The 25,017-nt window shown below is 44.7% G+C and overlaps 2 protein-coding genes across 3 annotated transcripts in view; one reads left to right on the top strand and one right to left on the bottom strand.

The window, feature by feature from the left end:
- FAM222B (family with sequence similarity 222 member B) overlaps positions 1–11,800 on the bottom strand; it is a 53,464-nt gene extending 41,664 nt beyond the window's left edge. The window contains exon 1 of one of the 2 annotated variants that reach the window (XM_081028114.1): positions 11,664–11,800. The gene's annotated coding sequence lies outside the window, so the exon portion shown is untranslated. The remainder of the gene's footprint in view (positions 1–11,663) is intronic. The other variant, XM_081028117.1, reaches the window with a different exon arrangement.
- Positions 11,801–17,675: 5,875 nt separating this feature from the next.
- Positions 17,676–21,590, top strand: ERAL1 (Era like 12S mitochondrial rRNA chaperone 1). The gene is made up of 10 exons (XM_081028277.1): positions 17,676–17,971; positions 18,864–18,991; positions 19,104–19,181; positions 19,576–19,622; positions 19,787–19,848; positions 20,023–20,135; positions 20,227–20,475; positions 20,591–20,740; positions 20,860–20,940; positions 21,048–21,590. The coding sequence occupies exons 1-10, from the start codon at positions 17,689–17,691 to the stop codon at positions 21,168–21,170; spliced, it is 1,314 nt and encodes a 437-aa protein (XP_080884403.1). The 5' UTR covers positions 17,676–17,688; the 3' UTR covers positions 21,171–21,590.
- The last annotated feature ends 3,427 nt before the right edge of the window (positions 21,591–25,017 follow it).

Here is a 25,017-nt window from a genome sequence, read left to right as displayed (position 1 = left end):
ATCAGATTCGAATTTCAAGCATTTTCTAAGTACATGATGCCATCGATGCTATATTTAGACTCCGGTGTGGAACAAGGAGTGCTAGTTTTGCCTGAAATGGTACCATGTCCCTCTTCAAAGCCTAACTGCACCCATCACCTAAGCCTCTGTTAAAGTGTCTATACGGTGTCACCTAAAATAAACTAAAACGCTTTTCAATGCTTTTTTGTGAGTAGTTCTACCGATTGGCTGTGACGCTTTAAATATAAATAAATCACCCCCACCAGCCCTTTAATAAAACAGTCCGTATTATCACTGGCATTCGGTGGCATTCATATACTCACTTGAACCAAAAAGCCAAGATGGAAAGAACGCTAAGAATACAAATCCTCTAAAGTTATAACAAATCTTTTGGAAATATTCCCTTTAATGCAAAATTGTTTCATTATGATTCCATTATGTTACATTCCAGCTTAAGGTAGCAATCTTTTCCCGAAGTCTGAGCCAGTTGTTCCTTCTAACAAAATTTGTAAAAAGGTATCACCTTTCTCAAAAGGAACTGAAGGCCTCTACCATGTGGTTAATTTTCACGGCATCCCAATAAAGAACTATTATTTAGCATTTATGTCACATCACACTTTAACTTGCCAAAGTGTTTTATGATTTTCATTAGTAGTCAGGCCTCACAGCCACTCACTGAGCTAAACTGGTCCTGTTATCCTCATTTGACAGCTGAGAAAACTGATGTATCTATCGGGAGGCCAAGGTCAACCCATTATGCTTTTCCAAGACAGGGACCTGACTCTTATAAACAGTCTCATGCACTCACCATTGTACATGTATTACTCAGAACCCTAGTTGAAGTAGGATTTTAGAGAACAGGAATCTACCTAAAGTAATGGCACAAAAACATTTAAAAGATTGTAACACTTCAACAAAAATATGTAACCACATTTAGGACTGGGTGGAAGAAAAGGAAACTACGAGACTAAGAAGAAATAGAAAGTAAGAGGAAAAAAACCGAGAATGGACAATATCACAGTTTAAAGAAGCAGAGAGGCAAAAATAAACTAAGACTGAAAAGCGTCGTCTGGGTTTGACAATTAGGTCATTGAGCAGAGCAGTTTCAGTGGAGTGGTGGGGACAAAATCAAATTACATGCCTGAGGAATAAATAAGCTGAGAGAGTGAAGGGAGCAGGGTGAAAACTACTTTTATGAACAGGAGAAAAACTGAGCAGCAACTGGGTTTGGGTAGAGGCAGGGAGTTGAGGGAAAGCAAGACAAAGATTGAAGATTCTTATGAAAGAGAAATAGTAATGCAACAATATCACAGAGGGGTTAACAGTAGAGCGAGAAAGGAAAGGCCACCGTGAATATAAACACAGTCAGCTCCACAGGTGTGGGAGAAAAAAGTAAAGACAATTTCCACTTGATAGCCTTTGAGAGAAAGGTAAGGGGAGAACAACATTAAAGGATTAGAGATCAACTGGAATAACAATTTCCCAAGGACAGGAAAACATTTAGGTGAGACACAGACACCCAACAATTCCCTACTAAGAGGGATGACCTTACTTTATTAAATGAAAGTCCTGACTTAGAAATTTGAAATCTGGTGGAAAATCAGAGTACTTGTGGAAAAAAAGAGCAGAGTAGAGACATGATCCAGAAACACTAGTAGATAGTTCAAATCGCCTCTCATGAGAAAGCAGCAACAGAGGGAAGGATGCCAGGCAGAGGGAGAAATACTGTTAATCAATATTGGACCTTGTTCAGCGGACTAAAAAGTCACAGCCAATGTTCTCAATGTCCTCCCAAACCTGAAAATCCACACTCACCTGGAAGCCATAATATACAACTTCCAAGAATATTCAGGACGTCTCCTGCCACAATATTCTGAATGTCCAAGGTTTCGTCCATTAAGTATTGCCTGAGAGAACAGATAGCGTGGCTAGACTTTGGATGAGATCCACAAGGCCCCCAATTAACTTGATCAATCTCACTAGTGAATCCTTTTTCATGCCCTGAAGCAGAGAACTTATCTTCAGCTTGACACAGCAGTGCCCTAGGACAGGAAGAAGAGACCAGGAAAGGTGCGTAGCATAATACTTGGCAAAAAAGCAAACTCAACAAAGTAGAAAATAACTGGAAAAGCATTCTTGAAATCTTACGAATCAGAGCACACAACTGCATTTCAAAATAAAATAAATTCTGAAGGATCTAAAATTTCTACTCAGAGACCTCTCACTGTGTATCTTTTAAATTACTTAAAACACATTCAAAAAAGAAATAAAATCAAGTTAAAAAACTCAAATATATTTAGGAAATTACATTTCTGGAATTCTTTAACATCTCTCACCCTCAGGCCTTTTTTTTTTTGCACAGTAAAATTAATTTTGGGGGGTTCAGTTCTAACAGTTCTAATAAATACATAGTTGTGAAATCACAATCAAGTACAGAACAGTTCCATCACCCCCTCCCAAAATTTCCTCACGCTACACCTTTGTAGTCAAACACTCCCCCTACCCTGAACCTGAGGCAATCATTGATCTGTTCTCCACTGTCCCTATAGTTTTGAGTTTTCCAGAATGTCATAGCAATTCAATCATATAGTGAGTAGCCTTTTGAACTTGGCTTCTTTCACTTACCATAATGCATTTGAGATTCATTCGTGTTATTGCATATATGAATAGTTCCTTTTTATTGCTAAGCAGTATTCCATTGTATGAATATATCACAGTTGGTTTATCCATTCCAAAGTTGAAGGTCATTCAGGTTGTTTCCAATTTGGGGTAAGTACAAACAGAACTGCTGTAAATATTCACGTAACAGGTTTTTGTGTCATAGGTTATCCTTTCAATTGGGTAAATACTTGCATCATATGCTAAGTGTATGTTTTTAGAAGCAACTATCACAATGTTTTCCAAAATTCCAGTTGTTCCACATCCTTGCCAATCCAGAATCTAGTCAGTTTTCTTTATTGTTTTTCAGCCATTCTAATGGCATATCTCATTATGATTTTAATTTGCATTTCTCTAATAAGACATTGAGCACATTTCATGTTCATGTGCTTCTCTGCCATCCATATATCTTCTCTGGTGAAGTCCTTCAAATCTTTCATCCATTTTTTTATGATGTTATTTGCTTTCTTCTTGATGAATTTTGAGCTCTTTGAGCTCTTTAGACATTCAGAATACAGGTCCTATGTCTGACACATGATTTGCAAATATTAGGTTGGTGCAAAAGTAATTGTGGTTTTTGCAATTTTTTTTTAACCTTTTAAACTGCAATATTTTCTCCCGTTCTTTTTTTTTTTAAAGATTTTGTTGGGGAAGGGGAACAAGGCTTTATTGGAGAACAGTGTGTACTTCCAGGACCTTTCTTCCTAGTCAAGTTGTTGTCCTTTCAATCTTAGTTGCAGAGGGTGCTGTTCAGCTTCAAGTTGTTGTCCTTTCAGTCTTAGCTGTGGAGGGTACAGCTCAGCTCCAGGTCCAGTTGCCCTTGCTAGTTGCAGGGGGCACAGCCCACCGTCCCTTGTGGGAGTCGAACCGGTAACGTTAAGCTTCTTGTACTTTACAAACAGTGGTTCCTCTACAGCCAGTAATCTTCCCTAACTCCTCACCTACTTTACAAACAATGGTCCTTCTACTGCCAGTAACCTTCCTTAACTTTTCACCTAACTCCAACTCTTCCTTCAGTGCTAAACCTTGAACATTTCGCCATTCACAAGCCTTTCTTGATCCTATAAAAATGGGTTAAGGGTTAGCATGTTTCCATTGCACCCTAAGGTCCTCTATCACTACTCTTTTAACACATTATATTCTACAAATGACAGTTAACTTGTTTGTTTCTCCCATCAAGACATAAATTCTGGGTAGGCAGGAATTAGCTATACTACTAACTACTTCCTTCTTAGCTCCTAGCAGAATAAGCAATGCATAAATCTTTGTTCTGAAAGACAGCAAGAAAGAAAGATGAAAAGGGGATGTCCTACTTTGCAGACATACTGTAAAAAGAGACCTACCTCCAAAAGAACAGGTGATAGCAGCTTTTAAAAAGGAGAGATCTTCAATAAACAAATAAGGAGATGGAGGGCAGAACTACAGAGTCAAAGATAAAGAGACATATGAAAACTATAATGTATGGACAATTATTTGGATACTGTTTTAAATAAAACAGTTGGAAAATTATTGAGATAACTGGGGAAATGTGAAAACTGACTGGATAATTGATGATATTAAGAAACGCTTGATACAAGAAGAGGAGTACAGCATTAGGAAGAGACAGTGGAAATGTAATGGCTCTGCAATGTCAGAGGGATAGTGGATGGGGCGGGGGATTCACACAGTGTGAGGGATATAAATGATAAACGTCTAAGTATTACTTTGTCTTGTGCACCTGAAACTAATTTTAAAAATGTAAAAAACAATTAGATTAAAAGCAATCAAGAAAAAATAAAATAAAATAAATGCTTGGCGTGGCCGGTTATCTCAGTTGGTTAGAGTATGGTGCTGGTATGGTAGCACCAAGGTTGTCGGTTCGATCCCTGCATGGGCCACAGTGAAGAAGGAAGGAAGGAAGGAAGGAAGGAAGGAAGGAAGGAAGGAAGGAAGGAAGGAAGGAAGGAAGGAAGGAAGGAAGGAAGGAAGGAAGGAAGGAAGGAAGGAAGGAAGGAAGGAAGGAAGGAAGGAAGGAAGGAAGGAAGGAAGGAAGGAAGGAAGGAAGGAAGGAAGGAAGGAAGGAAGGAAGGAAGGAAGGAAGGAAGGAAGGAAGGAAGGAAGGAAGGAAGGAAGGAAGGAAGGAAGGAAGGAAGGAAGGAAGGAAGGAAGGAAGGAAGGAAGGAAGGAAGGAAGGAAGGAAGGAAGGAAGGAAGGAAGGAAGGAAGGAAGGAAGGAAGGAAGGAAGGAAATGCTTATTATTTTTTGTGGGATTTTTCCTTTTAGTTTATATCTCTTAGAAATATATACTGAATTGTTTATTCATGAAACTATGATATCTGGGATTTTCTTAAAAATCTTTTGGGTGGGTTAGTGGACTGGGGGTACACAGTCGGTAAAGGGTACAAGACTGGCATGAGTTGACAATGATTATAGCAGAATGATAGGGTTCGTTATTCATTATACTCTTCTGTCTACTCTTGTATATATTTGAAATTTTCCATAATAAGGAGATAAAAAGATATCTACAGAATTCTTTTATTTTTAACATTAAATCCCCAAGGAAAGGGCAAAAAGGGAAGCATGGAGAGTTAAGCCTTGAACCAAGTCAAGATCTTTGGTGATGGCTTTGATTCCCAGCTTTTGATTCTCCAATCAAAGCCAGACATCTGTTTAATGTCAATATTAAAAAAAGCTTAGCTAAAATCTACCAACAACTTTAGATACTCTGCATATTTCTTCCTTTCATAAAATATATCTCTGCTTCTATTTCAAAATCATGAACTATAAAAAAAGCACCTAAATTATACCAAACTGTCCTTCAAAAAAGCAACAACGGCACGTATATCTTCTGCTTACCATCAGGTATATTTATTTCAGTGTTTTCAGTTCTCACCGAACTGGTGAAAAAGCTGTGGGGTAGCAGAAGACGGGACATAGTTGGCTTGAGTTACCAATCCCAACTCTGAATTAACCCAGCATCATTGGTCGAAAACTGTCCTGCAGTTTTCAAATCTGAGGTTCTGGTTCATAAAACTCACTTAGTTTCTAATCTGAGGCATTCAATGGAACAGATTCCTCCCCCATCCCCTTATTTATAATGGAACCCATGTTAGAAAAGACAGTTTTTCTAAGTCTGGTAAACCCATGAGAATAGGAAAAGATGTACAGCTGATAGGCACAATAATTTCCTTTCACTGAAAATTTTACAAACCTGTATGTGCTTTTATTTTAAGCATGAATGGTACCCTTATTTAATTAAAAGTAATACTATTCTTTCCATTAAGGTGAAAGGTTTTTTGCGTGTTAATTCTTTTTTACAATATAAAAACTGTTCATTTAAGCCAAGTGGATAGCACATTAAAAAATGGAAAAATAAGGAAAAGGATCAGCATATGTGAACTACTACAGAGAAGGTACTGAGTGTCATATTCCCATAAAGCCAATCTCTCCAGATGATGTGAATAAACAACACAGAAAGCATGTGGAGCTCAGACTCACAAGGTGGTCATGAGGACTTTTACTTACACCCTACTGATTTCTAGACCGGCATTTCCATTCTAAACCTTTCTACTGAACGCAAGACCCCAACAAACAGAAACCTACTGGACATTTGCTCCTCGATTTCCCAGACACCTCAAATCGAATGTACCAAAATCAAACTCATTTTCCCCTCCCATGTCACAGCTTCTTATTCCGGGATTCCCTACCATGGTTAATGATATCACCACCCACTTACTTGCCCAAGCAAGTCACTTCAAATCAAGCTTTGACAGCCCCTTCTCCCTTATACACTACCCAACAAAAAGTCAATAAATCCTTCTCGTCAGTCTCCAAAGAAGCTCTTCAATCCGTCTACAATTCCGCCATTACCAATGTCAGTCACTGAGGTCTTCATATCTCAAATGATCATTTCATCAATCTCACAACCAACTAGTCTCCCTGCAGCCAATTTCACCTTTTCTAATCTAACTGCCACACTGTCAATGGTGTTGCTTTCCCCCCTCCTTAAATAGTTGTTTATGGGTCAACGGTGTTACTTTTGAACAAAGTGTTTCTCACCTAGTTTAAAACTCTCCCATGACACTCAGCATCTACAAAATAAAACTGAGCCCCCCTCTCCAAGGCCATCCACAACTGGGCTCAAATCCATATTTCACCTCACTGCCTTCCAATTCTGTCCTCATGTCCCATGATCTCGCCACATTAAACCACGGGCCCACACGCAGGTCTACAGCCTGCTAATTCTGTAGCCTGGTGCGAGGTGTCCTCTGCACCAGAAACAGACCCTCTCCAATCCTTTTGTTGAAGCAGCCACACTACATTCATCCTTCAAGATCCTACTGACTCTTCCAGGAAGCCTCCAACCTTCTCCTGCCCCGCGCGGGAGAACCAGTGCTCCCACAGCACTGAGCACAGATCTCTACGATAGCACTTATTGTACTGATTCATAACTGTTCATTGGGTGTCCAATTAAAATGAGAGCTCTTTAAAAACAAGAATATGTCATTCATATCCCAGTGCCCAGCACAATGTCTGCTGAACTTGACTGCTAAAAGGATCGACGCCAACATTTTTCAATGACATCAGAGTCCAATAAGCTTAAGAGATTCAAGCCTAGTTTTGGCTCACTGGTGAAAAGAAAAGACACTTCATGCTTAGGTTACTGGTAGTTTTTCATATTTTTCCCTACTGCCTTCAGGGTTAGTTATCAGAAAATTAATAACTGAATAAGTCTTTTATCACTCCTTGAATTACCTATATTTTCCCACATAACAGTACAATCCAGTGCTGTACCAAATCACAATTTTATAACTGAGTCATCAAATCAGAGATGCATCTTTAATAAAGAAAATTTGGCATTTTTCCTCTCGAGTTGTATTCCTTTTCTCTGAGTTACAAAGCTCTGAAAGGGACATTATCAAGACCTTGACAGGCAGCGAAAAGACAGAAATAAATATGAAACACTTCTCTGCATTCACCTCTCACCACGAGTACTGACTTCACACTTACACCCCACTCTGGTCAGCAGCCCTTCTCCTGGCCACTTCGCTTCTCACACTCACTCTCACTTCCCAATGTATTATATTAGAATCATGTTTTTAGAGTTGCTACGATATTTTAGGAGTCTAAATCCAAGAATTAGGCTCATGTCTCTTCTGAAAATGTTCCAAGCTTCCTGTCCTGCTCTGCTGCATTATACAATGTTCCTCTGCCAAAGTCTTAGCTCATTTCCTCCTCCTGCTTGTCCTAATATGGTGGTACACATCAATAATGCCCTCTTCCTTCCCATTTTGACTTTGCTGTCTGCTTGGAATGCCCTATTTTCGTCAATTGTCCATCTGTGAGGTCCTTTCATGCAGGTGTAATGCAGGAGGCCTTTACTGACCCCTGTACCCAACCCTCCATTGTAACAAGCTACATCTCCCTGTGGTAGGACACTCATTGTACTTCAGCAGTTCTGAGACATACTCCCCCCACTTTTCTCTGAAAACAGAATACATCTTGTAACTGATGGCATGCCAGGCTCATTAGCAGCATTTCTTCTTAGTGGTATGTAAAATAATGGTAAGCCTTACAATCCCTGGCACCACAAGTTTGATGAAATAAAGTATTACATTCTATTATAATTACTTTACATATTTCTGTTATATTTGTGTTTCCTCCACCAGACTGTGAACGCCCAGAGGGCAGGGGCTATGTCATAATCATCTTTGCCCAACATAGATTTGGGCACAAAGAGTGTGTCCAATAAACACTAGTAATAATTAGTATTTATTCAGCATTTAGCAAGTATCAGGTACTATTCTAAACACTTCATGCACATGTAGTAACTTCACACTTATCTCCCACTCTGGTCAGCAGCCATTTTAACACTGAACCCTCACAACAATCCCCTGAAGTAAGTATATTATCTTCATTTTAAAGATGAAGGAACTGAGGTAAGCTTACATAGGTAAGCTCATTCAAAGACACACAAAGTTGCAAAAGATGTGAACCCATGTTTGCTGATTATGAGTCATATGGCTTCTCATTTTTTTCATTCATCAAATATTTAATAAGCAATTACCTCATGCCAACTACTATATTAAACACAGTAAGCAAACCCTGGTCCTCAGACGGCTACTCTGAACCTGCATACACATTCTTGAATTCTTTACCCTCCAAATAACAGATCTAACCCTCAAATTCACTAAATTAAATACATTCTCCTCTTTATTTTTCCTTTTTTTAAACATGTTCTCATATAGTCAGTCCTCCTTTAAAGTTGTTAGCACTCTATCAAAAACCAAACAAATGACAAAAAAAAAAAACCCACCTTTGTGCTCTATTATTAATTAGCAGCTGTGAAAATATCACAAGAGACTTCAGTTAAGAAATGGGATGGGTGGCAAAATCAGAAGGGCTCTTAAGAAACGATGATTCTGTTTGCAAGCAAATATCCTCAGCAAAAAAAGAGATGAAGATAAAACACCGTAATTTTGTTTTTAAATAGACTGTTTTTAAGTTTTCCCTGAGCCCTGAGATGCTTTTTTAAAAACAAGGATTCATTTTATCAGAATAAAAATGAACTAGTAAACCTTATTTCTTTTAGCCCTTGCTATGTCGGGTCCCCACTTGAGATGGACTGCTCCCACAACAGGCAATCAAAGCACTGACCATCCTCTTTCTCTCCCCCAGGGGAAGACTACTCATTTTGTAACAGTCATCTACTATGTAAAAGTAACCACAAATAGGAAAGAGACTAGAAGAATGGATAGACAGGAAATTCTCATCACAGCTGAACAAACCTCTATCATTTTAATGTAACATGGATGGCATTTATGGACTTGTTTGAACTGATGGAAATGTCCAATAGAGGAAAAAATGCATTACCAAAATTAAAAATAGACATCCAATTATTAAAAATAAAATGTCTAGGGCAGCTCTAACATTCTGTACCTCTACTTCATCTTCCACGTGATAGTCAAAGACAGAATAAATTTGTATTCTGTAAATGACCTATGACAACAGTGACAAATGCTTCCTTTTTCAAACTGGCCTCTAAAAAGGAATAATCAGTGTCCGAGAATGTAGTGGGAGAGCCAAGTTAAAAATGATGTATCACTGTCCATTTTCAGGAAAGAGAGGTAAAACACATTTTACCACATAGAGAAGTTAAAGACAAGTAGGGTTCATTTCCCTCACTCCTGTAACTCATTTTATCTGAGACTCTTGAAGGAGCTAGTACAGCCACTCCCCACCTTTGCTCAGATGAAAGACAAATCACTCACTAATTTCCAAAAGGCCTCACCATTTCAAGCTCTCAATCTTCAGAGCCAGCAAAGCTGAAGCATCCGTCAGTCATCTCTTTCTATCCTTTTGAAAGGAATTTCACATCGCTTTCAAAAGCTGTGGCTAGAAAGCCACCTTCTCTCTCTGGCAGCACACAGTTTAACTCTGTCCTCTGCTTTGTCTACCCTAAACAACAAGAACAACATAACAAAGCCTCAGAAGTGCTCCTTCAGCCCATTAGAAAGAACCAGCCTCCTCTCCGGCTCTTGTACAGAGGTCTTTCTCTGACACTCCACCCTGGAAGTTCCAGAATAACAAAAAGTGGAGCTGAAAAGCTGCTGCTCTGTGCTTATCTGACCTCTAAAACAGAGACAGGGCCCTACAGCCACCAGAGACCCCTTTGTAAAGAAAAGCTCTTTGTACAATTTAAAAATAACAAATTGTATTTGCAGTTTCCCTCACTGTGCAGCCCTTCCAGCTTGTCTCAAACTAGTTTTCTCAACTCGTAATAAAGCACACGAGTATTAGCTGTGTTACAAAAGAATGAACCAGAGTGAGCTATGTTCAGAAAGCATTTAACACGTTGGCCCTCCAGTCTTTATTTCCTTCCTCTTGGGTACGGAGCTACATGCCACTTGTGAAAATGCCTGAGACTGTGGTATTTTCCCCACACAACTCTGATGGCTAATTTGTCACATCACAGAACAAACTGGTATTTCTGCACATCATCTGCTGGGCCCACCCTGTTTCCCCGAAAATAAGACCTAGCCAGACCATCAGCTCTAATGCATCTTTTGAAACAAAAATTAACATAAGACCCGGTCTTATTTTATTATGAAAGACCCGGTCTAATATAACACCGGGTCTTATATTAATTTTTGCTCCGAAAGACGCAGTAGAGCCGACGGTCCGGCTAGGTCTCATTTCCGGGCAAGCACGGTAGGTAGAAAGCACGTATGTGCCTACTGAGGTTTTACAAACAATATGCTTCGCCTTGACAAAGAAATCATTCCATTAGTAACGGTAAGGCCCAAAAACCAGTAATACTGTTAGTGATATAGTAACATCAGCTTAGTACTAGTCATTTACCATTCCCATAAGCAATCTCAACCACATACGTGACGCCTGCAATAGCCCACTTAAGCACTACATCTTCCAGAGGTTCAGAAAGGTCAAGTGGGACCTGCCCAAGATCATCTATCTCAGCTTTTCAGTGATGGACGTGGGTTCGAAACTGCCAGGCTCGAAGCCCCTAGCTCTTCTCTCTACATCTCTCCCAGCTTTAAACAGAGGGCTCCCGACTTCCAGTCTCTACCCAGAGTAGCCTATTACTCCGGGCGACCGGCCCTTCCCCGCCTGGATCAGAGTTGGCTTCTGCAGCTCCGGCAGGGCTTTCATCCTCCACCACCCTCCCCCCACGACCATTCTCTGAAAGAAGCGGAAAGGGAGAGGCGACCGAAAGGTCCTGGGGGAAGGGACGATGACAAACGGGGAAGCGCGGGACACGCTCCCTGCCGTGGGTCCCTTCCCTCTGCAGCGCGCATCCCCTTTCCTCTGACAAGCCGTCCAGCGCTGGGACCGACGATCTGCCCACCCATGACCCAAATTCGCTCGTCATCAACTCCATCTGTCCCTCCCCCACGCCCCTTCGCCTCTGACAGAACCCACCCCACCCCCGCCCAAGTCCGAGTATGCTTCCTCCAAGCCAACCCCCCTTCCCTCCCGTCGCCCAAACCCCTTCCACCGCCACTCACTGTCGGTGACTGGGCCCGGCCCTCATGGCTGCTCGGTTGCCGACCGCCGCCGCCACAGCAGCTCCACGCCCCAGCCCCTCAATCGCCGCCGCCGCCGTCGGGACTCGCCGGGAGCGGCTCCTGCGCCTGCGCAGCCTGGCGTGCCGGGGCCCTCGCGGGCAGCCTGCGCCTGCGCAGTCCGCTCCGGGGGCGTCTTCTTCAGTGCCTGATTCCCTGGACCCCCGGGTCGCGAGTGGATATGGCCGCTGGCCTCGAGGACTTGTTAAGCTTAAAGGCTCTGGCGGCTGCCCCAGGGCTGAGGCCTCTGGAATACCTTGTCTAGGTTACTAAACTCTGAGATCCATAAGGGGCCATAGACTTGATGGCACTTTCAGGATTCTGGATCTCGCTTGCACTTAAAGGCCTGAATTCAGGTGCTCGGAGGTGACCACTAATAACAAATTCAGATTTCTTTCAAGAAGACGATCACATCTAGAGTGCTTTGGGGGTAATTGTGTATGAGGCAACTTTGACATCCCAGAATACACTACTGGCCAGGAGATATTCAGAAGCCCCGGGGACCTTGTCTAGCAGGTGACTGCAATCTGGAGTGCATTGTAACACAGTGCTAAGTTCAGTCCGTTTATCAGAAGCATACTGTTTATTGGGCGAAAATGTTCCAGGCATCTCATGTGCCACTGAGGGACTTGCAAGCTAATAATCCCCTACTTTCCAGCTCTCACTGTGGAGCCTGACCCTTTTGCAAACTCGTAGAGGAAAACCAGAACTTTAGCACAAGGAAGCCCGACTATCATCCCCTAGACCATTGTGCTGCCTTGGTTAGCCCAGTAAGAGTTCAAGTTCAATTGAGTCCTGGGAATTGAACTACACAAACTTGAAAGCTACAGGTAGTCAAAGGGAAGAGAAGGTACGGGACTCATCTCCCCTTGTCACTATGACTTTTCCAGCCCACCTTCAGCCCAGTCTCCCCTAATTCAGAATTTAGAAAGATAGGGACCAAGATACAATGTAAGGGAAAAAAAGAAAAAAGGAGAAGAAGCAAAAGGAGAAGGAAAAGTTCCATTGTTTTTTCTGTGAAAGGTTAAATTCTCTCTACTTCTAGGCCTGATCCCAGTATCTGATTTGAATATTTGAACTCCTAGGCTTAGATTAAGGAAAATTTTCCTCATTTTTGGAAAGAAGGAAGAAGAGGCCCTAGAGTAAAGGTTGTATATGCTGAAAATGAAGTTATTAGGTTGGTGCAGAAGTAATTGTGGGTTTTGCAATTTTTTTTTCTTTTAAAAACCGCATTACTTTTGCACCAACCTAATATCACAATGATGCTGGAGGCAATACAGCCTGCTTATTACTAATATTACTAATTCTGTAAAAAGAGGTGAGAAGATATATACAAATGCACATAATGGAATTCTCAAGTCACTCAGAAAGCTAAGGGTTATTCCCTGAAGCACCTGGGTAACTGAGGATTTTTTCTTATCAGATGTTTGTGACTTTTACATACAGAGCTATATGTTGCTGTGCAGTGTATAAATTGGCATAATCCCATCCTTAGAAAAGCAAATTTACACCAAGATGTAGATCTCATGCATGAATTGCTTCCCACCTAGGCAATTCTATCTTGACATACATAGCATAAAATATAATAGCTAACAGAGCAGGTGGTGGGCAGTAAACAGGATATCCTGTGGGTGGAGCCTAGGATCAATCCCAGAGGTTAGTTCCTGGCATAGAAGAGTTGTCATTACGTGCAAAAGTATTACCCTTTGGAACGAGAGCGCATTTGGCACCTCAGGGTAATTGCAAAGCCAGAAAGGAAGAATTAATATTGACAATATGTTCTGATTAATGGATGACTAAAAAGAAGGCCATAGCTGACCTTGAAGCTTCTGGGAACTGAGTTTTCCCAGCCCTACTACTACATGCAGCCCCTGGGAAGGCCTGCTGCAATCTATACGATGACAGCATAGCTTCTTATATTTGCACCATAGGGTCTCCTGAACCATCTCCCTCCTTAAATTTCTTACCAAGGGCAGAATAGTAGCCTCTCTTCCTGCCAAGCATTCATTCACTATATACAATAAAAAGCATTCAGAGTACCACCCTTACTTCATTTTCAGACCATTTGGATGAACACAATCCATTCCCAAGTTAATCAGCACATAACATTTCCTAAGTTACAAGGATTGTTTCAGGGATAGGCACAGAACCCAGACAGAGTCAAATACGCACGAGAATTATTTTCTGAGAGTCTGTTTTTCTTTCCCATTAAAACTGGATGTCAGAAGATGTAGTACCCGGAACTGCTGCAACCACCTTGACACGACAAAGGGAAAGCCAATCCAGACAAAGATGTAAGGTATTCACTCATTGAATGAAAATCTGCTAAACATTCACTATGTACAAGACACTGTTCTATTTGCAGGAGATACAATAGTGAAACATATATATATATATATATATATATATATATATATATATATACACACACACACACACACTATATATATAACACACACCTTAGGAGGGAAAAAGGGCCTTATGAGAGAATTTAACCAGTCTTGGAAGAAACAGACTATGGGAAGACCTGGAAGCGAAAGGGAATACCAGGCAATTAGGGGACGGAAAAAAAATCAACTGAGCTGGAAAAAAAATTCAACTGAGTGGGGTGACAAAAGATGGGACAGGCAAAGTAAACCAGAGACCCGTTAGTTTGTACTTTACTCTGAGGGCAGCGAAGCAAGGGAGTGACTTGGTCAGTTTGGGGCCATGAGGAGGTTCATAAGATCGAAGACCATGAAGATCCCTGAGGGGCTTCTTACAGCATTCCAGGCACTGCAATAGGATCATTGCAGGTAGTGATAAATACTGGGAGGAAAAGCCTAAGGAAGTGATGTTTAAAATGAGACCTGAATGGGGAGCAGAAGTCAAAATTAAAACACAGGAGGGAGGAGTAACAGGTGTCGAGACTGTGAGGCAGAAATGAGCTTAATATATTCAGGAGATGGAAAGAAAACCAATGTGGCTGAAGCTTTTGGAAGTAAACAGGGCTCAATGCATGCAAGGATTTTGGATTAATCTAGTTGGAAGAGGGGGCCATTGGAGGGTTTTAAGCACCATCTCTCTCTGATTCTGTGCCCTTAGATATCTGGAATCCATCTGCTTCTCTCCACTATCTTCGCTGCACTATTTTAGTAAGCTATAATGATACCTAGTTGGAAAAGGACTTGAGATCAGGAAGATTTTTTTGCTTTTCAGATGGAAAAGATTAGCATTTATTTAAATAAATGCTGATAAGAGGAACATAGTACAGAAATTGTCTATACAGAAAAGAATAATTCATGGAACAAGATTCCTGAAGGGGCAAAACAAGTGGCCTTAAGATAGGAAAATGTCTTGAGAGTCTATATTGCTCTAAGTCCTAGATTCAAATGAACAATGATATATTTATTATATCTTCTTCATTTTACAGATGAGAGTTTAAAGAACTTATCCAAACGCACACAGCTAGTAAGTGGCAGGCTGAGATATGAATCAAGGCCGTCTGTTTCATTTGATTAGCCTCTCCTAATCTCACAAAATACAAAATTCCCCCACAATATCCTTTGAGGGAAAATTTCTGTGGAAAAAAAGAGAATTAACAAGGCACTTTGTCTCATTTCCTCTAATTTTTGTGTCATCCCTGGGATTCTTCCACAATGTTATCTGTTGCCAGAACCGTAGTATTTAGTATGTGTACCTTGGATGCTTTTGCATTTATGTAATTACATTCTTCATCCACTGTTTAACCTGAAATTTCCCTTCACCTTAATTGCAGTTGAAATGACATCTCACCTAACTGTCCAGGAAAGATTCATATTTTTCTGACTGCTAGCTGTCATGTATTTAGTAGCATCATGTTCTTTGGGCATATGGGTGACCAAAGAACATCCTGAATATCATGTTCCAAAAAGGCTGTTCCTTCCACTAACAGAGCAGGAAGTCTGAAAAGTGGAGCCTGGCACCATTTGCAAACCATCAGTGTATTTGGCTGCCCAGGCTCTGTCAATCCTGTGTCACTCAGAGCTTCTCTGAACAATCAGCCTCCATTCCTATAGCAGCCTGGCCAGTTGAGTCTCACCATCTTCCAACAATTCTCCCTTCTCCGTCATCAACTTTCCCCTCTCTACTGGGCCATTGCCATAAACACAAAATCTCCCATCTTAAAAAAGAAAAAAAACCCATCTCTTAATCCCACTCCTCTCTCCTCTTCTGTTCCCACTCCCTTTTGCTCTGCTCCTCTGAGAAGAGTCGTATATGTATTCTATATGTATTCCAGTTATCCTTAATTCCTCTCCTCTCTCCTAAACCCACTCCATTTAGGACCACTCTACTGAAATTGTTCCTGTCAGGTCTCCCTCCCTCCCTCCCTCCCTCCCTCCCTCCCTCCCTCCCTCTCACACACACACACACACACACACACACACACACACACACACACACGATGCAAGTGATGGAAAATTTTGTCCGTGTTGTTCATTTATCTCTCAATTTCAAGAGTTTGATAGGTTTCAAAGGATGAAGAGAGCTTTGGGCTACCTATAGGTCAATCAAGTTCTGTAGTCACACAACAGCCTAGCCAACTGTCCCTTCATGTCTTTCCTTAAGGAAAGAAGAAAGGTTGTGCCTTTCTGGGACTCTGTTCCATCCTTGTGTTTACAGCTTATGTCTCTCTGTCTGGTCCCCAAAAGACGGTTTGCAGCCAAAGACGGGTAAGATATCTCACGGGAGATACAACCTAAGCCAGGTGGAAAGGACAATGAGCTGCCTTAGACAAATATGGGAAAGGGCCTTGCCTCCCTTTCCCCCTGCCTGGGAAAGTCTGTTGCCGGCTCTGGCTTTTCCCTTGCACCTGTTTCCACTTCTTTCAACAGAGTTGTTACAATGTGAAAGATATGATCCTGAAAAGGTACATGCTTTAAGTAAAAACATCCTGGGACCTTGTGCTTCCGCTGTTTAAAGACAAAGGGTGATTGGAATAAACATTTTCTGTTATGAGGTCTGAGACTCACACACCAGTGTAAGAAACAATGTTGCTTTCTTGTAGTTGGAGACCTATCAATAAAAACCTCCAGCCAGCTTTATTCTGGGCTCCAATGCTCTGAGACTGAGAGACCCCTGGCCTTCGGAGAGATTTAACTGCATTAAGTCTCTGTTTCTTGCTTAAAAACGTAACCCAAACCGCCCCTTCTTGCATCCTCACTGCCCTTGTTGCGCGGGACATGACAAAGTTCCTCAGGCCGCTAAGGCAGTCTGGGAGATTCTAGGTAACTACACGGCTTCTTCCTTTGCAGACCCTCTGCTTTTTCTCCAGAAAGGAATTAGTTCAGGGAGGAGATAGTAGCCAAGGTTTATAGGAGGGAAATGCGGGTTGGCTACTAGGATACATTGGAAACACCAACCCATTGACCACTCCTTACAGCAGGCTCGCATAAAGTTGAAGTGCAGACCGCTGGAGGCCGCTGCCGGACCGCTAGGCCAAGCCAAAGGAGAGCTGGGAGAGGATCTTGCAAGTCTAAGGATGGAGAGGACTAAAATGACTCTTCAGGGGACCAGCCGAATAATGCCCGCTCCCTCCACCCTCCCCTCCCCGTCCCCCAAGACCATCAGTCCCTTGATACGCAGGTTTCTACAGCTGGGTGAAGTCAGGCGCTAAGAGAACGATTCTGCCGCTTGGCCTCCTGGGAGATGTAGTCTTGCAAGAGGTAGGACTAGAAGGGCCTTTTACAAAACTTTGGCAAGAGAAGAAAACACGATGTGTATAGGATTCCAAAACGATTACCATGCTCACACACTCTAAATACTCATTTTCCCCTTTCCTTGGCCTGGGCGAGTCTCCAGAATAGTTTCTGTCGCATCCCACCTCCTACGTCGCGTGTGTCTCCGCTCTCTGGGCCAATCTAGCTCTTTCCTGCTCGCTCGCCCTTCCGCCGCTCCGACCAATCGTAGGCGCGTTCCCGGTCAGTTCCCGGAGTGCCTTGCGGCTGTGATGGCTGCCCCAGGCCGGCGTGGGGCTGCGCTCCTTCGGGCTGTGTTAGGGTTTGGGCAGCTGGGCCCTGTCGGCGCGAGAGAGTGGGCGACCCGGTTCCCGTCGCTCTTGGGCTGTCAGCGGAGGCGCGTGTCCTGTGTCGCGGGCGCCGCTTTCTCTGGTCCCCTCCTGGCCTCGGCTTCTGGGCGTTATGGCCAGAACTCAGCTCTGGACCGCTTTCTCGGCATCTCTCAGCCTGACAGTTCGTTGACTCCTTGCGTCCCCGGCGTGTCCATGCACAGAGGTAAAGGGACCAGATAGATGTGTCCTGGACGGTTTTTATCACTGAAAAGTCCCGTGTCGGGGAAACTCCCCGTCAGTCTGGGGATAGCACGTTTGGCCCTGGGTGACAGAAAACAATCTAAAGGCCTCGAGAGAGAGTCGAGCGGTGAAGGAACTCACAGAGAGAAAAACCAGGTCCTAAGAGTTTGCGAACCAGAGGGAACCCATCTGATCACAACCAGAGACGCTCACAAAGAGTTGAGATTGAAGAGCCACAGGCTAGGCAGAGTTGTGGGTCTCTGACCCCACGTGGGAAGCAGACTCGTCCAACAAGTGCTTCATCTACTTGGCAAGACACTGAGTCACACCTGGGAGATAGCACCCTCTTTGCTGGTAGGGACTAGAATCTGGTAGGGAGGCTGGACACATAAACTGGTAATTGCAATGCAATGTCATAAGGAGCTAATACTTTCAGAAAGCCTTCATAACAGTCTTAGCTGGGTGAGACAGTCAAGGCGGGAGGAATTTCTGGCTTTGTCTGGTCCAGCTACACTCCGGCATGTACATGTATTTACCATGCACAACTGCATAGTGCAATCCCACACAGTAATTGAGTGTTAAAGTGCTAGGCATTGTGCTGAGTGGTTTTACACAACTGCCAGGTGTCAAAAGGTTATAAGTAGGTAGCATTAATATCATCTCTCTTTTCCGTATAAGAAAATTAAGGAATTTAGAGAGGTTAGAGGGCTTGATAAAGTCATATAAACTAATTGACAACCTAAGTCTCAAAGCCAGGTCTCGGCTTCAACCTGGTATACTGATCTTGTACCCCTACTCCCTTTGTGGGTGGGTAGGACTGTGTACCTCACAGGATCCAGATTGTACTCTCTCTTCCCTCCTGCCCCCACACACAGATGAGCAGGATCTCCTCTTGGTCCATCAGCCAGATATGCCTGAGAACCCCCGGGTCCTACGAGTGGTCCTCCTCGGTGCCCCAAATGCAGGGAAGTCAACACTCTCCAACCAGCTGCTGGGCCGAAAAGTATGCTATATCCTTGACTGTCCCCCAACACACACACACATCCTTTTCATCTCTTCATCGATTGTCTTAGAAAGATCTGGGACCTCACTTGGGACTTCTTTGTTCCTGGCAGGTGTTTCCTGTCTCCAAGAAGGTGCACACCACTCGCTGCCAAGCTCTGGGGGTCATCACAGAGAAGGAGGCCCAGGTGGTGCGTACCTGCAACAGGACAGAGGGTGTAGCTAAGAGGGCTTCCCTTACTGTTAGACATGAAGAAAATGACATTTAGACTCACTTCTCTGAGGAAAGAGGGTCTCTTCTTTGGGCCTGGAGCAGAACTCTCTGTACCTTCCTCCTCTGGTACCTAATCAGAAAGGTCTCATTTCCTCTTTACTGCTTCCTAGTCTTCCATATGTTCACAATCAGCATCTTCCTCCTGGATCCCATCTAGAATTAAAACAAAGCTGGAGAGTAAAGATCTCGTCAGCTTGGCTAAGAAGTGGCGGAGGCAGGCTTCTGACAGGAAGGGTGGCCTTTCACTCCCCTGTCATAATCTTTTCCTCCTGGGGCCTGGGGGTCTAGGCATCTCTCTTTCCTGGTTTTAGATTCTACTTGACACTCCTGGCCTCATCAGCCCTGTTAAACAGAAAAGGTAATAGTTGTGGAAACAAGGCTTGTAGGGGAAAAGGTTTTGAAGAGGGGAGGGTGGGGAGATTCCATCACAGGGGCTGGGAAACCCTCTTAGCACATTCCATCCCTCATTAGGAGTGCATCAGTCACAAGACTTTTCCTGACCTATGTATGTCTGTCCTTCAGGCACCATCTGGAGCTCTCTTTGTTGGAAGACCCATGGAAGAGCATGGAATCTGCTGATCTGGGTTAGGCTCAGGATGGGAATCTGAAGCCCAATTTATACAATCATGACCTCTTGTTCCTGGTAGTTTGGGAGGTGGGGGTTGGCCAGAGCCCATCCCATTGGAAGTTCTTGGGTGGGGGGTAAGGGGGAAGAGTGGTCATACCCTTGTCCTGCTCCCCACCCTGCCAACTTCCAGTGGTGGTTCTCGTGGATGTCTCGGACAAGTGGACTCGGAGCCAGCTCAGCCCTCAAGTGCTCCAGTGTTTGACCCAGTTCTCCCAAGTCCCCAGCGTTCTTGTCATGAACAAGGTGAGCACCACCCACCTGAGGAAGGGGTCTGCTTTCCTGCAAAGCCCCCATCTCGCTGACCACACCCCCTCGGCCTGTCCCCCGTGCCCAGGTAGATTGCCTGAAGCAGAAGGCAGTTCTCCTGGAGCTCACGGCAGCCCTCACTGAAGGTGTGGTCAATGGCAAGAAGCTCAAGATAAGGCAGGCCTTCCGCTCACAGCAGGACACCCATCGCCCCAGCCTAGCAACGAAGGATCCAAACACACAGTCCCTGGAAAGCCCTCAGAGAATTGGCTGGCCCCATTTCCAGGAGATCTTCATGTTGTCAGCCCTAAGCCAGGAGGATGTGAAAACACTAAAGGTCAGGCTTGGGCTTCTGTCGCGTAAGACAAGCCTGAGTTCCTCCTGGAAGTGAGAGCAAGTAGGAAAGCCCTGGTTGGGACTGACGGGCTCACATACTCCCTCTGTGCCCACAGCAATACCTCCTGGCACAGGCGCGGCCAGGGCCCTGGGAGTTCCACAGCGAAGTCCTCACCAGCCAGATGCCTGAGGAGATCTGTGCCAACATCATCCGAGAGAAGCTCCTAGAGCATCTGCCCCAGGAGGTGCCCTACAGTGTACAGCAGGTACAGACCCAGTGAAGGGATCTGGGGCCCTCCACCCGGCGCACACCCACAGCAGGACAGCTGGGTCCCAGAGGGGTAGGGGTATGGGCCTGCCTGACGAATCGTGTTTCCCCATGCAGAGAACAGTTGTGTGGGAAGAAGGACCCAGTGGGGAGCTGGTCATTGTACAGAAGCTCCTGGTGCCCAAAGAATCTCATGTGGTGAGCAGGGCTGGGCTTGGAGGAGGGACTCTCTTAGGCAGGGGTCCTCCCCCAATGCTTGGGAGCCCAGAGAGCAGGCTCACATTCCTGTTTTATCCCACCCGCAGAGGATCCTGATTGGTCCGAAGGGGCACCTCATCTCCCAGATTGCTGAGGAGGCCAGCCGAGACCTGATGGATATCTTCCTCTGTGAGGTTCAGCTCCGCCTCTCTGTGAAGCTCCTGGACTGACCACCCTCTGCCACCCCTCCCAGAACATCCCAGTCCAAGCGTCTGGCAGGAGCCACTGACCAGAACTGCCCCGTGCCTGGGGCTGGCACACTGACTAACTGCGGGCTAGTGTGGCTTGCCTCGTATGCACAGCCCCTGCCCAGCCGTGTCTCATGTTGGAAGAAGGAGCCTACCTTAGCTCAGTTCCCAGGGAGTTTCTGGCCATTTGGTGGGAGCAGTGCCATCCTGCTTCCACTTGGCGTTGGGCCCACTGTTTCTCCCTGAGTTACCAGTTATTCGCAGACAGATCTTTTACACCTCTACCCTCAGAGCCTCCACCTCGAAGGTCCTGAGTGAGATAATGCCTCCCCCCTGCTCCCCAAGTCCTTGATCCCTCACACCCCTTCCCTCTTGGATGCTAATAAAGTTAAAAAACAAGCATTCTGGTTCTCACCTTTATTTCTTTAGAACAGGAAAGAGAAAACTTACCCATTCCCTTACCCCCACCCCATTGTCTGAGCTGGGTCTCCCTCCCTTCCAGTAGTTGCTTCAGCGTCCTGAGCTCTTTCCTTGGCACGTTTTCTGGGTGCAGCAAGAGAACCGTTACCATTACTAAACTCAGTAATGGTAACGGTTTCCTCGCCATTCCCAAGTGCCCCGGCAGTCAGCAGGCTGTGACAGGCTGAGCGGTGAGTGCGGTGGGCTTGAGGCCTCCTCTGCCGTCCTCCGTCTTCTGCCGTCCTTGTCAGGCTCCAGAGCTGGGGGTACCCGGACTAGTACATCATCTATACTGTAGTGTCTCATCGCAAACTTACAGTATATGATGATATCCCAGCCAGGGCCCTGCAGGGGACATGGGGCGTGTGGCAGAGAAAGCCAGGGGCTGGAGGCAAAGCAAGACAGCTTAGGGCTGGACACAGAGCTCCCTGTCTGCTCCACAGCGCCTGGGCCAGTGTCTTCATTCCGTGGTCCAGAGCAGCCCAAGGGGGTTAGGGGAAGGGGACTGACCCAAAGAACCCTGCACAGCAGGGATCTGTTGCGATCACCTTAGGGACCCAGCGCCAGAGTTAAACAAGCCAGAGATCACATAATGAGGCACAAGGTTACCTCTGGTCAGACGGACAGACAGACCCAGAAAAGGGCCACTTACCTGGAGCAGAAACTGCAAATGGGGAAGGTAGAGAGCCCCTCTCCAGACCTCTCCACTCAAAGGGCTTGCTTTTAAATCCATTGGCCCCTCCCCTGGGTGGGGCAGTATCGCAGGTTCTAGAAGGCCCTGCCTCTTAACCCTTTCCCTGCAGGAAGCCTGGGAAGGAGGGTCACTGGTCCCTCTCCCTATTAGGCTCTTTCTCACATTCTCTATGAACCTTGCTAAGCCTTCGCTCCCATTCCCATGAAGCTGGCCATCTATTTGCTCAGCTGAAAAGGAGAAAGAACAGCTTCACCCCATTCTTCAGGGCTTATTTGCTGGTCAGAGCTCTGGGGGAGTTGGGGGAGTTTTTTTTTGCTTTTTGTTTGTTTTTTTTTGGCGGTGATAAGACTGTTAGTTGAATCTCTATAAAGCAGGGAAGGTCCTGGATTCCTGGGACAAGCTCTGGACTAAATGTTCAATCCCCTTTATGCTGAGTCCAAGGTCAGACCTAGGCAGGCAGACACCTCGCTCAGCTCTGCCATGCCAAGGAGGCAAGGTCCCGTGGGTTGGAGGGTCCTCTGCTGGGAGATTTGAGAGCAGCTGAATCCTAAACTCTTGTGGAGCCAGCATAAGAATGGGTGGCAGGCTGTGTAAGCGCCTGGCAGTATTTGGTTCTCTACCTCTCGGGAAGGTGAGACTCTTAGGGTAGAGACTCTTCAAAGTAAGGCCTCTGCTATTTAGACCCTCATTCTGGGGAGCATATCTGCTTTTCTGCTCCCTTCCCTCCCCCTATCCTAGACAGTCTGGTCTGTGTGCTAGGAGGCAGTTACACCCCTCCTGCAGGGGCAGATGAGACAAGGATCCTGGAGTGGGAGGAGAGACCCATCATTTTGTTGGTTCCTTGGAGGTGTTCTATTTCCTGCTGCCACAGTACCTTGGCATATGCTGTTCCCTCTGGAATGATCTTCTCTCCTTTCTTGTCTAGTTAGCTCCTATTCCCTCTTCAGATCTCTGTCACCTCTGCAGGGAAGTCTTCCTTAGTTAAATCCCCCTGCTATGGGCTCATTTATTTGTGTGATTATTCACATTAAGCAAATAATCATGAGGGTCTGGTTTATTCAATGTTTCTTTACCCCAGAGTAGTGACTAAATAAACATTCATGGCAAATGACTGACATGGAGCTTAGCCCAGTGTGATATGGGGGAGGAGAGAGACTTTGGCTTGGGAAGGCAGACAGACAAAGGTGTAGCTCTCTCAGGCAAGTCATTTTTCTCTCTAGGACCTTCCCTGTTCTCCTTTAAAATAGCAACAATAACAATCCCCAATTCACAGAGCTGTGACAGCACTTAGCATCCTGCTAATGCTGGCCCACAGAAGGGGTTCAAACAAGTTAATTCTACCTCACCCCCTGGTTACTTCTCACAGGCTCACTGAAGGCCACAGTTGAGGCCTGTTGTTGAGCATCTGGAAGCTCATGGAATATTCTTGAAAGCAGCTCCAGGCCATTGAGAGAGCCAGGTTTAGAGGTAACAGGCCATGAGTGACAGACAGTCCCCATTCCACCGTGTCCATCTCTGTGACTTTGGACCAAGTGCTCACAGCTTCAATTTCCTCAAATGTAAACGGGGAGCTGTCCATACCCTTCTCCTGGTGGTTATAAGAATGATGTGAGCATTGTAAAAGAGAAAACCACGGGCCCAAAATGACATCACCCATGCTAAAAGCCCATGATACAAAACCTAGATCGCATACCTTAGCTAATTGCAGTTTCAACCTTTCCCAGAAATGTAATACTAATCAACCAGTCTGGAATTTTCTGGTCGAGCACCAATAAGGTAATCTGTCATGTGGGCCCTCTCCATCCCTCCTACGAAGAAGAGGCAATTTGCATGATAAAAACCCTTTCCTGTTCTGTTCTCCTCTCCTTACCCCAAATGTCTAGGCCCAGAAATAATCCCTTCTTTTGTTAATAGCTCTTTGCCTGACCCTTCTTCCTATAAGAAGGGTCCATTTTGTACAACCTCTCAGAGTGCATTTCTAGTTGCTAGATGGGATGCTGGCAACTCATGAATTGCTTAATGCCAATTAGATCTTCAGATTTACTTGGTTGAATTTTGTTTTTTGTTTTGTTTTGATTTTGATTATTTATTTTGATTTATTTATTTATTTATTTATTTATTTATTTATTTTGAATTTTGTTTTTTAACTGCACTCATCTCAACCCCCCAGATCAGAGCCTTGTATAGGCTTGTATAGAACCAATGTCAGTTTCCTTTCCTCCTGTCCTCTGTCTCACTTATTAACTGTGACTCCGGGAAAGTGACACTTCTCTGAGCTTTGGTGGTAATACATACCTCACCAACTTGTAAGAATGAAGTGAGAAACATGCGTGAGAAAATTTTCTAAGTCCAGGAGCTCTAACCAAGTGAGGAATTATCATTATGTCTGGTCTTGCCCCCCTGCATCCTCTTTTCCTGTCCTGGGACCCCTCTTGCCAGGCCACCTCTACTCAGAGACTCCACAGATGGTTCAGGCTCCTTCACCACAGTAAAAGCTTTATGCACCAGGGCCAAACTTCAGGCCATGCCCTGTGTAGGCTTCTGCTTAACCCCTGGGGGCCAGGTCCAAAGGTAGATATAGACAGAACCCAGGGGTCCAGGAGGTAGAGGAGAGATATCTCAGCCACCAGAGATCCTGTGGCTGTAGCCTCCGGCCCGAGGGGAGGGGGCTGTGAT

This window comes from Rhinolophus hipposideros (genome assembly GCF_964194185.1).
Source record: "Rhinolophus hipposideros genome assembly, chromosome: 20".
In the NCBI taxonomy this organism is placed as follows: domain Eukaryota; kingdom Metazoa; phylum Chordata; class Mammalia; order Chiroptera; family Rhinolophidae; genus Rhinolophus; species Rhinolophus hipposideros.
Note: the sequence above shows the minus strand (reverse complement) of the source record. Positions and strands in the feature narration are given on the sequence as shown.

Coding starts and splice junctions, on each gene's coding strand:
- ERAL1 (XM_081028277.1), top strand. CDS start 17,689: ATGGCTGCCCCAGGCCGGCGTGGGGCTGCGCTCCTTCGGGCTGTGTTA. Junction 20,136..20,226: donor GCGTTCTTGTCATGAACAAG/GTGAGCACCACC, acceptor CCCCGTGCCCAG/GTAGATTGCCTGAAGCAGAA. Junction 20,941..21,047: donor TGCCCAAAGAATCTCATGTG/GTGAGCAGGGCT, acceptor TCCCACCCGCAG/AGGATCCTGATTGGTCCGAA.